Genomic DNA, 14,592 nt, shown 5'->3' on the forward strand with positions numbered 1-14,592 from the left:
GGATGTAGCTGTTAAGGTGCAATGAGTCACATGCACACATACCTTTGATGTGAGGCAGAAATTGATGAGTGACTCAATAAGAATCTGAAAAATGATGCTGGCGTTCATAATGGGAAAATCACCAGCTGCAGGTGGGCACTGGGTCTCAGACATGGTGACCTTGTTAGAGCTACAGTGTTAAGGATGCCGCTGCCCATCCCTTTGCAAGCGTTATCTTAAGAAACCCTCCCTTGGAGGTAGGCACTTACCTATTTTCCCTTTTTAACAGATGAGTACTTGAGGTTCAGATATCTCACGTGATGTGTCCAAAGCTACTGAGTTATTGGCTGAGGATGCTGCAGTTTGACTCAGATGCCCCTGTGCTTCACATCTAACTTGGCTCTTGAATGGTCATCTCACTGCTTTTGGATGAAGATACTGGAATAAACGTCATTGCCAGCACACGGCATTGCACGTGCAAGGGCATGGCAGCATGAAAGAGCGGGATGGAGGTGTTTTGATATGGCTAAGTGATCCGTTCTGTGGTTTGGGACCCAAACTAAATATTTGTGGCTCACCTCTTTCATCAGACCTGTTCCAACTCCTGTTGGCAGAGGGTGACTTCTGCCTTCTGACCCCCCAACCGACATTCTGTCCTTTGTGTTGGATATGTTGAAAAAGAATTCAAAGCATAGCTCAGGATGCTGCACACCTCAGCACCTTGGATTGGGGCTTTATGCCACTTCACAAGTGCTTTTGTGAACTGTAGCCCTCCAGAATCAAATATGAACAACAGCTGAAAGCTATTTCTACCCACCTCCTTAGCGTGTGAAATCTCTGCCACATTTTTAAGGACAATGGTACTTGGAGTTTAGTCAGTTGACTCCAAAATACTCTAAGAAGCACACTAAAGTGTTCTCCAGCAAACCAGTGTCACAGCCGCGTGTATGTGTCAGTGCTGTGTGTGTGTTGTAAAATGGCTTCCCTTGGCTCAATATGCTTTGCTTACATGTGGGTCCACTCTGCCACTGAAATCTGCTGCAAGCCTTTGGTATTAAAGTTGTGTTTCTATTAGAACCTCAGCCTCATTCAATGGTGGGGCTCATCGGTCCTTTGCCAGAATCATAAGTCATCTAGAAACGTCATGGGAAGATATTGGGGAAGATTGTAAATCACTACGATCCTTTTAAAAATAGGCATTTAGAAACAGTTTCATATGCGAGATACCTTGTGATCCTTACAGAAACCTGTGAAGGCTACATACGATTCTTGTTAAATTCATTTTCATGCTTAGGAAATATAAATTAGTTTCTCACGACCACGTAGCTGAGAGCTTCTTTTCTTGTTTTTTTTACTCAAAGTATACCAAAAAGCTTTGGAGAATCATTCCCTAACCCCTGTCCCCAGCCCTCTGAAGTCTCTTCTTTCTGGGATGGTGACTATATGGGTGGCAATCAGAGAGCTGCTATCAGATTGGACTTGTTCAATCAAGGTGTGGGACTTTGTTTCATCTACATATAATTTATGTGAACATACAGATATTCACATGTATAAACTCATGTATATATAAATACACAAATATATAAATATCCCAACATATACACATATACACATGCATATACATGTTTACATGCATGTATACACTCTAGACAAGTGCAAACATGCATTCCTACACTTGTCCATATTAACATACACAAATATGCACACAATGCACTTGTACACATGAAGACATGTCTGCACACAACACATTCTTGCACACATACCCATGCTCACCCACATACAATTAGAGACATTCTCCACTTACAATAATACACATGGAATTACCAAGTATAATACAATGTGAAAGAATATAGAAGAAAATTTTTGAAACCATTGTCCAGCTCCCCTGAGGCCATTCGGCTGTAGCCCGTATTGAGAATGCTGCAATCTGTGTCTCGACCTTTTAATCCTATTTTAAATAGATGTTTTGGGTTTTTGTTCTGTGGGGTAGGGGGTTATATATGTGGTTTGATTGCCAACTGTGACTGTTAAGATGCTCATGTCTGTCTGGGCCACTTAAAATAAATCTCAATCCTCTTTGCATTTCAAAGTCGTGCATTTCTGTACCCACTCCTGAGAGAGTGGGAAGTTTGGGACCTAGCACGCCGCTGCCACCACCACCACCACCACACATCCTAATTCTGGGCCAACACCGAAGCCCGGCCTAATTTTCTCGGTTTGCTCAACTGCTGTTGTCTCCAACCTCCTTAATCAATGTGAAAACGATCCTCGGTTCCCGTGTTTTGGATCTTGTGACCAGACTAACCTCGCCAGTGCAGGGGTTGGTGTGTCTGCATGGGAAATGCACTAATATGGATGTTTCTCTTTGTGTGTGCACCCTTGCAGTGTTGTTTACCAGGATGGATTTTATGGTGCAGACATTTATGTAAGTATTCATTCACTTGCATGCCGTCCCTGTTTCCTCCTGGAGTCATTCTTTTTACAAGTTTGCTGTGAATTCCTCTACTCAGTGTAGTTGAGTTTCTGTCCTTGGTCCTTAGGAAATAATTCAGTGGTTTGTCTTGCAGGACAGAAAACCTTCTGCCCCTGAGCTCATGGCAGACATCACTGGCTGTTTAGTGGGGTGGAATTAGCCCCTTGATCAACTTCAGAATAAATGCAATCCCCCCAAAAAGGTGGCATTTCTTTCATGCCAACTAAAGACCGCACTTCACCCACAAAGAAATTGTCTCTCAAGTTCTCAATATGTTCTTTGTTTTCAGTATAATATTTAGGATAACAGCTGTAGTTACCAGCTGCAGAGGGTTAAAAGATATTTTCATGGCTATTTTTGATGTTTTCCCTAAAATATCACAGCAGCCTTAGGAACACTCTCTCTCTCTCATGGGCAAGTTGAGCCCTAAACATCTCCTACTAATCCTCTTAACAAAATGTATGTCAAATTGAACATTGAGCCCCCATTTTCTTTTAACTTTTATTCCATTTTCCCCCAATTACATGACTTAAAATTGGTTAATAGTATCACTAAGTTTATTTTTAGAAAAGAGTAGACTATTTCTCATTATGAGAATAAGAATTAAACTTATCTATGTTCAACTAGAGGTAGTTATTCTCCCACGTTATGATACGAGCATTGATGTTATGAAAATGACTTGGAGTAAACACAATTTTGAATAAGTGGGCAGTATTGGGAGACACTCCCTAAATCACAATTTTTATTACAAAATGCCTCAGTCAATGGGATTATATTTTATAGGCTAGATAGTAAAAAAAAATCATATTTCTGATAAAACTGATATCAGGTACTAGAAGACACTGATTATTTTATTTCTTTTAAATTTCAAATCATTACAGTTTTGAGATACAGTATTTATCTCCATCAATGATATAGACTTAGTTGAGTTCTATTGCATCAAGCATACTTACTATAATCTGTGGGTTAGTATTTTTCCCCCATAACAAAGGGAGTGAACAACCCATATGTCCTAATTCACTCAGTGGTCAGTTTTCTTTTGTGTGGAACTTAAGCTTTTCCGTCTCACGTCCTATTTTCCAGACTTTCAGATTTTAAATTATGAGGCAGGCTGGGGCTGAGCAGTTTGAAGCCCATTCATATATCCTCAAGCACTTGCTAAACCCAATCACCAGTCCTGGCTCTCGCCTTCATGCAGCCCATGGGTAGATGATTGCAGATGGAAGGAGCCAGAATGGTAGTTGGCATCACAGAATTTAGGGCTTTAGAAATGAGAGGGAATAGACAAGGGATAGAGAAATGCTTTTTTAAAAAACCCACCAAAATGGAAACTATCTCCAGCAACACCTACCCAAGAAAAAAAAAATGCAGATTTTCCTTAGTTAAAAACATTTCACAATCATTTAGCGAGTGTCCACCTCTTCATGCCTCAGTTTCTTCAAACTGACGGTAATTTATTGAATCATTAATGTGTGGCATTTTATACATATATCAAATTGGTGTCTTGCTGGCCTCAGATTCTTGAGTAGCAGGAAGGAGAGGCTCCCTGAAGGCAAGGTCTGTGGAGCTCCCACAAGTAAGGAAAAACAAGGAACTCATTTAAGTGAGGGAGAGTGTGTGTCTTTATCAATTGGGGCATACCGCTGCATCAGAAAAATCCACACAGCAAGGCAAATTGATAAACACAAAGTTAGAAGAAGAAAATATGCCAACCCCTTGACTAGAGGGGAAAAAGCAAATTTGTTCTGGGAAGAAAGCCACAGAAGTGTCCCTTTGTGCTTTTCTAGTTCCTTTAGGAGATTTTGTCACACATTCACGTTGGAGCCAAGCCCACTGGGTACAGTGGTGCAGCCTGGGAAGCATCTAAGTGAGCTTCACAGAACAGGGTTTCTTCCAGTCCTAAGTTGTCTGATAGTTTCGTTTACAAAACTGCCCCTTCTCTGACTTTTCAGGCCACGACCCCCAGCCAAAAATTATCATTTTCCCTACTCTTTATATTATAATGACAGTAAGATTTTTCAGAGGGCAAGTATCACATATGCCATCAGGTGACAGAAAAAGTTCCTGCGATATGAATTTAGAGATTTGTTTACCCAGTACAAGTTTGTCCTGTCTCTAAAGTCTCTAGAATCTTGTAGACCTTCCTGAATATTTTGCTTTGTCAGATGACTAATTTAACATATTGCTGCTGATGTGTGTCTGTGTGTATATTGGACAGTAAGAAACTAGCCTGCGCCACTGCCCAGCTCAGCAGCAGAACAAGAGGTCGTTGATGACCATAAATTTAAGGAAAAGAAATATAAATGTGTTCTGCACTGCAGAATATACAGAACAAGATTTGTCCTAGCTAGAAGTATGTCATAATCTTGAATGTGCTTTTTTAAGCCACTACCCTACCTCCCTTGAGATACCAGCATGTTCTGATGAGTGAAAATATCCCCAAGCTTCGTTTTTAAAAGAGATGATGGTTAAAGAGGTTCTTAGAAAGTCGTATGAGGTTCTACTTTAAAGATTTTGGCTTACTCCTTCAATCTCGTTACAAACAGTACACAATAAATAGGTTTAGGGCAATTCTGAGAGGCCCTGGAATATATGTTAGACACATCAGACACCTCTAATAGATTTAAACTTTATTATTATTGTATTATTTGAGATGGAGTGTCACTATGTCACCCAGGCTTTAGTGCAGTGCTGTGATCTCAGCTCTCAGCAACCTCTGCCCCCTGGAAGCAGTTCTCCTTCCTCAGCCTCCTGAGTATCTGGGATTACAGGTGCCTGCCACCACCCCTGGCTATTTTTTGTATTTTTACTAGAGACGGGATTTCACCATGTTGGCCAGCATGGTCTCGAACTCCTGACCTCAAGTGATCCATCTGCCTCGGCCTTCCAAAGTGCTAGGATTACAGACGTGAGCCAAGACACCTGGCCATAAACCTCTTTTTAATTTTATTGGGTAATAAGTTTCTAGCTTTGGTCACTGCTAAGGAAGACAAAGAAGGATACTGTCAGATTCTTCCTGCTCAAAATGTTCACTATCCTGGCCGTATATCAGAGCAGGTCAACAACTCAACAGCTTGGATCTCAGAACTACTGGGCTTTTCTAAGTACCCTGCTCTCCCCCCTCCCCTGTCCTTTGTTCTCCACGGTCTTTCCATCCCTACCACCTGAGGTTGGAGCCCTCGATCATTTTTAAGTTCTGCCGAAGCACATAGGCATTTAAAGACCTGCATGATCCCAGTAACTGGCAAGCCATAACCTCCTCTCTCAAATGACCTCCTTCTGAAAGTTTTCAGAGGAGAGAGGATTGAGAGCAGAGAGGGACAGATGATCACAGATGTCCTGAAATTGCCAAAGGGAATAGACTTCTTATGAAATGCTGTGAGCCAGACACGAAAGGAAAAAACCAGGACAGCTTGTTTGGGCAGAGGGTATCTTCAGGATCTGAGCCCTGCAGGAAAACCACTGCCTCTAGCCACAGTGGAGAGGTTCAGGCACAGTGTGGTTGGCTACTCATCAGAGAGGACGTGGGAGTTGTCTGAGAAAGGAGGATAGGAATGATCTTTATCTGAGTCCCTTCTACCTGAGATCAGAACACAATACACACACACACACTTTTGTATAAAAAGATAGGAATTTAAGTTTCATAATGAAACGTATCAAATCTACCAGTTCACTATTACTGCTTAGTGGTGTACCTTTACATAAATTCCTTTTAATTAAAAAGTGTGTCAAGTTAAGCAAACTAAATAGTAGAGGTTATACAGACAGAGTGGCAATGCAAGGACTAAGGTTCTTAGACCTAGAGTCAACTCATATTTGGAAGTGAAGCTATAGTTTTTTTTGTTTTTTTGTTTGTTTTTTGTTTTGGAGGTGTAATCTCACTCTGTCGCCCAGGCTGGAGTGCAGTAGCATGATCTCAGCTCACTGCAACCTCTGGCTACAGGGCTCAAGCGACTCTCCAGTCTCAGCCTCCTGAGTAACTGGGATTACAAGGCACCTGCCACCACGCCCAGCTAATCCATGTATTTTAGTAGAGATGGGGTTTCCCATGTTGGCCAGGCTGGTCTCAAACTCCTGACCTCTAGAGATCCACCTGCCTTCGACTCCCAAAAGTGCTGGGATTACAGGTGTCAACCACCACACCTGACCCCTGAAACTATAGATTTTGAGGCCAGAAGTTGACCAGGGAGTGGAAAACAAGCATTGCGTAACTGAACCAAGACATTTGTTGGTTGACCTTCTCAGGGAGAGATCAAAGAACATAGTATTTGATCAAAAGATAACCATTAATATTACAAATGAAAAGAGGGAGAGAAAGAAATTGTAATGAACTGTTAAAAAGAATTGACAAATGGATAGAAACTGGAGTAACATAGTGGGGTGTTTGACAATGGGAAGAGCAGAGAGAAAGAGTGAGAGGATATAAATTATAAATATTGACCATGTTCCTTTTTGTTAAGAACATCCTAAGCATCCTGACATTAGACGTAACCGTGAAGGCCGCCTAGCAAATGTGTCTTGAGATTCTAGTGCATTTTTACACCATTCCTAAATTCTGTAGAACAAGTTTCTGGTTAACACCATGGCTAAACACAATTATTTCTGAATTCATGTCACTCTGCCACCCATATGTTTTAAAACAAAGAGATATCCTCATTTCACTGATGTTTAAACTCAGGAATGGGAAGTGTCAGTAACTTTGGGAACATGTAAAGCTGGAAAGTAGGAATTCTTTAAATAAAAACCCCTAGTCTTTCTTCCTGAGAACTTGTTTTCAGTGTGAGGTGGCTGAGGATTGGCATTTGGCTTGCCATCCCCAGTCACCATAGTGGAGACCTCAGTCCACCAAGAAATCAGGCAAATGCTGTGTTTGCAATGGGAGAGACAAGATGCTGAGTGTTTTACCTGTATTACCTCATCTCTCCTCACCACAGCCCTTGAAACAAGGCATCTTACCTCTATTTTTTGTTGTTCCAGAAAAACTTTTTTTGGAGACAGAGCCTCCCTGTATCACCCAGGCTGGAGTGCAGTGGCATGATCTCAGCTCACTGCAACCTCTGCCTCCTGGGTTCAAGCAGTTCTCCTGCCACAGCCTCCCAGATAGCTAAGACTACACGCATGCACCATGACACCGGGCTAATTTTTGGATTCTTAGTAAAGATGAGGTTTTACCATGTTGACCAGACTGGACTCGAACTCCTGACCTTAAAGTGATCCACCTGCCTTGGCCTCCCAAAGTGCTAGGATAACAGGTGTCAGCCACCAACCATGGCTAACAGGAAACTTTTTTTTCCAGAAAAGAGAAAATAATTTGTCCAGAAATGTTCACTGACACTGGGCCTTGAGCCCACATGATTTGACTACTGAGTTTAATGCTTAAGCCGTGAGCCCACAAACCCAAGTCATTGCTCCAGTTGAGCAACATTTGAAAACTATAGTGAAAGACAGGAAAAGAAGAGGGAGAGAAGTGAGCATAATGGGGTGGGCAGGCCACTGAGAATAATATTTGTACTAGAAATATACAAATAAGCAGTGAACTAGCAGAGAAAAGAAGAAGAAGAATGTTGTCAGGCATAGCTCCACAAAATTTGACTTTTAACATAAGTACATTTAAAATGGAAAGGAAAGGCAGGCTATCTGGAGGCTATATAGGAAAAAGTATATGCACGCCTTTAGAGGGTACGTCCCTCAGTCTCTTCAAATGTTCAGCCATCTCAGTGTCTGCCCTGGAACTGGAGAATTTTATTTCAAACTGTGACCACTCACATGGAAGATTAGTTTTGCCCATGAAAAACTCTTACCTCCAAAAACTGCATCCTAGTCTGTACAAGGATTCTACAGAGACCTTCCTTGCCAGTGCTAGATGTGTATGAAATCATAGCATTTTGAAGCTATGTATATTAACACTAGTTTACACACATAGACACACAGTCACATATACTCACAGTTCTCTTAAAGTATTAAAAGTTGCTATCGTAGCTTCAATGCAATTCATGAATTCATGAACTGCAATTCTGCTGTTAGTTGAAATTAACAACTAAAGGCGTTTATGCAGTTACGGTTGCTACTGTGCTGTTTTCTTAACTACTTCAAAAATTAGGACATTCGTGTTAAATCCTTAGATATTCCAGAAAATTCCAATCATGAGTTAAAGAGATAAATTTGAAATAGTTAATTTGGACTGTTGGAATATGCTTTAAGAGGCAAGAAGCCATGAAATTATCTTTTTCTTCTTTAGAAATAAACACAAGTTATAACACGAAGTGGTTTGATCCCCACCTCCACCTTGATACTCTCCATTGCAGAGATTTGCAACTAAAAATGTTTATCCAGGCCCAGTGCCCCTTTCAGCTTGGTGGGTCAGTCCTAAGTCTTGGTGAAATAAGAGAGAAGCAAACTTGTAAATGAATTGCTCTGGAATTTGTCTGACTTATGCATTCTCTTTTATTTATTTCATTTTTGCATTGAAAACATTACATTTCTGTTTCCTTATAGAGTAGTGTATCAAGAGCCTGTGTATGGCAATAAATTGCTGCAGGTATGAAATCCCGACTGGTGGATAAACTCATCACTATGATTGTGGGTTTGCTGTGAAATCCTTACTAACAAGTTAATTCTTGGGAGGGGAATTGTTCTCTAACATAGGAGGATAAAGACTTAACTGAATTTTCCAGTTTTAATATGAAATCTCCTAGAATAGAGGTGGCTATCCCCACATCTATCAATATATCCGCTGACTGTGTTATGGCTGTTTCTTCCAAATATGGGTGCTGTTTCTATGACTGATGTTAGCTGGCCTTGGCCATGAGGTTTGTTAGATCCTGAGTGTGTCAAGTGGTGGTCTAGCTTGGCTGGGGTTTTTTTTTTTTTTTTTTTTTTTTTTTTTTTTTTTTTTAAGCTTAAAAGGTATCTGGACTCAATCAGTATACATCCAATGAAAAGAATTCAAGGTTCTGATTGAACCAATTGACTAGGTAATTTTTTAGTAGGTTCCCAGAGTGAACTGGAATGAGGTTAAATCAAGAATCTCATATGCAGCATTAAGAGCCAGCATACCTGACATCTAACATAACCCTCCCTGGTCTTAGTAGAGCTGATCAGAAATTTATTTCACACCTATTGTTATAGCTTTTAAACCTATTTCTCACTGCTGAAGCAACCACCAAGTGAGTAAATTTGTAGGAAGAAAAAAAGTCAACATATTTGTTGGAATATGGCTGGCCTAGTGTCTCCAAATTTGGTCTATTACCCACATTGAAACTGTCAAATAAGATGAATGTCAAACTGATGATGATCAGTGAGAGTTTTAGGACATTACTTTCCCTATCGCGGCAATTCCCTTTTTTCTTCAGTATTAAGAGTGAATTAAGAAAGTACTTTTTGTAAATCATGAGAATTGATTGAGTTTTAATTAAAACCTGAATGTGAGAAAGAGGTACTTTGACCTAGTAAAAGGTAATATGGTTAAAATTCCCGAGATGAACTTTCACTGTCACATTTCAAGAGAACTGGACCTCTGAATGCCACCCTTCAAAAATAGATGAAGGTGGCCAGCTGTGATGGCTCACACCTGTAATCCGCATTTTGGGAGACCAAGGCAGGCAGATTGCTTGAGGCCTGGGGTTCAAGACCAGCCTGGCCTACACGTCAAAACCCCATCTCTACTAAAAATACAAAAGTTAGCCAGGCGCGGTGGCACGTGCCTGCCATCCCAACTACTCGGGAAATCACTTGAACCTGGGAGGCAGAGGTTATCGTGAGCCAAGATTGCACCACTGCACTCCAGCCTGGGGGGCAGAGAAGACTCTGTCTCAAAAAAAATAAATAAATAAAGTGAACATATAATATAGGTAAATTAGGAAGTGTTTCATTTTAAAATGTTCTTGTAAGTATTATAGTAAATAAGATTTAAGTTGTATGTATATATACCAGCACACCTGTTTTGCACGAAGTGAGACTTGACCCTTGGATATTTTGGTAATAAAGGGAGCCTTTACCCCTGGTTAAGCTGATTACTTTCCTATGCACTCCAGTTGAAGGAAGTATGCGTAACACGTACATGTTACAGTCCTACCGATGCCCACGTCCCCGCTAGCACACACAGGTTTCCCCTCCCAGAATTCACTATTTATTCAATAGAACAATTTATTTTCAAAAGTATGCTCTAAAGTGAAATCTTTAAGCCTCATTCTCTGTCATGCGCTGGAGGTCCCACAATGTTCATGAGTATTGTCCCAAGGAGTTCCACAAACAGAGTAACCAGTTTAATTTAACTGAGCATCTGCCAAACTGGTTTGGTTGTGGAAACTTTCCTTTCCACGATTCCCCACAAGCATAATTTTAAAAATGCTTTATTATTTGGGCACAGTGGCCTACACCTGTACTCCCAGAACTTTGGGAGGCTGAATTGGGACTATCTCTTGATCCCAGGAGTTTGAGAGCAGCCTAGGCAACACAGTGAGACCCCATCTCTAGTGTAGTAAGAAAATAAAATACTTTATTGGAGCGTCATTTGAGGTGCTTAATGGGTAACTACCTCGAGGGACCTCTAGAGGTTTTGCCAACAAAGGAAACTTCTCACTCCACACCAGTGGGTTACTCTGGTGGCCTCACTCATTTGGTGGTGGTGGTAAGAAGATCCACAATAGCAACTTGAAATTATTATATAAGATTACAGGTATATTTTGCTACCCATGATGTGGAGAAATAAATGTTTCAGGAATGGGGAGTGTAGAACTATTTCGTACTTATCATTCCTTGTTCCTTTGGTTTGGTGGTGGGAAAAATCACTTGTCAATGACACATTTTTGTCATATGATCTCGGAAGACCAGGTTCAACATGAACATGGTCTGGTGACGGCCATTGAAAGTGAGTGTTCCTTTTACAGACATCACCATGGAACCTCGAAGAAGTTCTGGCTATGCTCAGTGGGCTGCAAAATACAGAGCAATAAAATTGATGCCAGTCACCTGTTAGACAAATTAAAGCAATTTGTATTTTTTGTATGTAAAGCAATTTATATTTTACAGTGTATGCACACGTATACTGAGTTAATACACAGCTCTTATTTCCCTAGTGTGAATTGCATACGTAAGAAAAATAGCCAAGGAAGGCTATGCAGTAAAGATGGAGAGAGAAAACCACCTAATCCCCTTTTCCCTAATTATTATATGTTTCAGGGATCATTTAGACTGGTATTGTCCAATCCTTTTGCCACCAGTCCCCATGTGGCTATTTACATTTAAATTCAAATTAACCGAAAAGTAAATTTAAAAAATCAGTTCATTGCACTAGTTACCTTTCAAGAGTTCAGTAGTCATTTACTAAAAGTAGCTACTCTGCTGGACAGCACAGATATAGAACATTCATCTCCAAGTGGTCTACTCGACAGCAATGAAACCACTGATCAAGGTCAAAAATCTCTCCACTGGCTCTGGAGACTTAAGAAAACTGTGATCTTGACCGTTGAATCAGGAACACTCACAAGCAAATTTCTAGATAAGAAAGACAAATGTCAGAACATTGACGACTTGTGCCCGTCTTGTATAGAAACACACATTTTCTTTAACTGGCCAGTCATATGCAAACAGTAGAGGTCATTTTGAAACCTTCGCAGATGACCACATTTGCTGTGCAGAGGAATCCCAGGTGTACACACCTGCATTTGATGTTTCTACTATACATAACGTACTAGTCAGTGTGGTTCATTTTAGTTTCCACTGCAGCAATTCTTCCCATTTATCAGACTTGCTACCTTCTTCTATTGACTGAAACTAAGGCAGAAGGTAGAGGATATGCAAATTTCAAACCAAGAGGCTTGCAAATAGGATGTTACTAGACATCTTTGGTGGGACCAAATTCAGCCACCAACTCATGATTGACATGGCATGTGACTGCTGCAAATACTTTTTCTTGTTCCAGAAACACGCACATACCACATACACTTTTTCTCTCTACTCGAAACTTTAAGCCTGTTGCAAGCTGATGTCTCCTAGAAATCAGCTAGCCAATTCTAGCCCCTCCCTACCTCATTAAGTTTAATGTATGTACCTGCACACCTGTATCTTTCTGTACACATCATGAAAGCCAAGAAGATAAACAAGCTATATAGAAAATGGCTCCAAAACCTGGTGACCCGATTTCTCTTTAGTCTATCACTGTTTGCTGAACTCAGTGCTGTCATAACTGCTATGGTTTTATAACTCATCAGCACATTTAATGAGTTTCCCATTCCTAACTGGAGAACACAGTATTTAGAGCACCAGGTGGCATCTGGCTAAGACCTTTTTTGTTGTGGTTAACTTCCATTATCTTTTTAAGAGAAGCTTTAAAATAAAAAAAAATAACAAATAAACTTTCTAAATTATTATCTGTCATGATGTTTTAGGTGTGTCTTCTCCAGGACCGATCCAAATAATAAACTTCAAAAGATAAACTTGTTTCTTTGAATTGCTATGTAAATGATAGCATATTTACTCTGAAAGTTAACTGTGCCAGGAGGAGGCAGAAAGAAATTGAGACCAGTGTACCTACATCTTGAAAGAGGATTTTTGTAGCTTCCCTGATTCATCTGTCTTATCGTATTACTTAGTTTCATGAGGCCAAATGCCATGAACTTTCCCTGTCATGATTCTGCTGTTGCATACCTTCTCACACACTACACTTTGTCCTGAGTCACCCTTTTATGGTGATGGTGAGAACGCTTACCTCAGAGGATTATGGGACTGTGTGTTCTAATTAGAACCTGAATAGTCCTGTGTTATCAGTGGACACTGGATTCTGTTTAATTGTGCTGAGATCATTGTACACTGGTTGATGTATCATTGCGGTCCACTGAGCAAGAAGCTCTTATTTTCACAGTTTGATCATCAATGCTTCACTGAACACAATTCCTTTTGAATATGCCTATTTGCTTGTCCTCTTTGCTTAATTGAACAATTGCAATTACTGGTACATACAACTAAATGTTAATTTTTTTCTTTTCAGACTTTTTCTGTTAATGATTTTATTTACCAATTAGAAGACTATCATATTTTCCACACCAAATGCTCCATCTGAAGCAGCATGATATATAACCATGTGATATCTTTGACCAAAGAAATGTTCAGTCATTTTCGTAATAATTGTGTAACATTTAGACAGCTAAAGACAGTCTTCAATAACGTCAGTGGTTAAACAACCAGATAGGTAAGAGACTAATAAACTTTCAAAGGGTGATTTAATAAATACAAAAGGAGCGCGTTTACTTAACTTTTATAAGAAAATAAGAATTGTTTGAATAAAATTTAAGTTACTATCTGATAAAGGTAAAGCAGAATCAATTTTGAAAATCTGGAAAGTTCAGCAAAGTATAAAGAGTGTTTAAATAATCCCCCATAATCCTCCCCACCCCAAGACAATCACCATTAACATTTAGGTACATTTTCTTCCAAAGGCCTCTAGGCTCTTCTTTTGGGATATGCTTACGACCGCTAACCTTTAACATCCAGCTGAGGTTGATGTTCCACCCCTTGTTTCTCCAGGGTGTTTTTGTACTTTCACTTTGATACTAAGCTTTCATTAACCTCAACTTTAGCTCAGTAGATTTGGGTAACTGCTGTTCTGGTGTGGTCTTGCCACTGGGCATCCCTGCAGTGGGCTCTGCTGCATTCCTGACTCACGTTTCTCCTTGTGTTTTAGGGTGGTTATGCTGCATACCGCTACGCCCAGCCTACCCCTGCCACTGCCGCTGCCTACAGTGACAGGTAAGGGTCATTCTTCTCATGCTTGACAACTACTTGGAAATTAGTTGATGGGAGAGGAGATTCTTGTATGATCTTGGTGAAACTGCATGACTGCTGGGGGAGGTAGCACCCCAAAAGTTAGGTCCCATGGTAAACGTGAACTGAAGGCCCCATAGACAGAGGGCAAGTACTTCAACCCATTCTAAACTACTTTCTATGCTGAGACACAAAGAAAATGATAGTCTTGGTCCCTGTGTAGTTAACATCTCTTAATTCCTGCGACAACACAGCTTGCTCACATACACATATACGCACACACACACACACACTCTCTCTGTACAACCTTTTTATGGTCGTCTATGTAAGACTGTGATTCTATCTAACTCATAGGAAGAAAACAGACCATGATCCTACAA

At 40.4% G+C, this 14,592-nt stretch overlaps 1 protein-coding gene across 16 annotated transcripts in view; it reads left to right on the plus strand.

Moving 5' to 3' along the window:
• RBFOX1 (RNA binding fox-1 homolog 1) overlaps positions 1-14,592 on the plus strand; it is a 205,320-nt gene that overhangs the window by 151,668 nt on the left and 39,060 nt on the right. For 8 of the 16 annotated variants that reach the window (XM_017874415.1, XM_017874423.1, XM_017874425.1 and 5 more), the window contains 2 exons: positions 2,365-2,404; positions 14,133-14,197. In XM_017874415.1, the coding sequence (XP_017729904.1) occupies positions 2,365-2,404; positions 14,133-14,197 (105 nt within the window). Of the gene's footprint in view, positions 1-2,364; positions 2,405-8,947; positions 8,991-14,132; positions 14,198-14,592 lie in introns of all 16 variants that reach the window. The other 8 variants (XM_017874422.1, XM_017874414.1, XM_017874426.1 and 5 more) reach the window with 1 other exon arrangement.

The sequence above is a fragment of the Rhinopithecus bieti genome, unplaced genomic scaffold (genome assembly GCF_001698545.2).
Source record: "Rhinopithecus bieti isolate Rb0 unplaced genomic scaffold, ASM169854v2 scaffold_8226, whole genome shotgun sequence".
Classification (NCBI taxonomy): domain Eukaryota; kingdom Metazoa; phylum Chordata; class Mammalia; order Primates; family Cercopithecidae; genus Rhinopithecus; species Rhinopithecus bieti.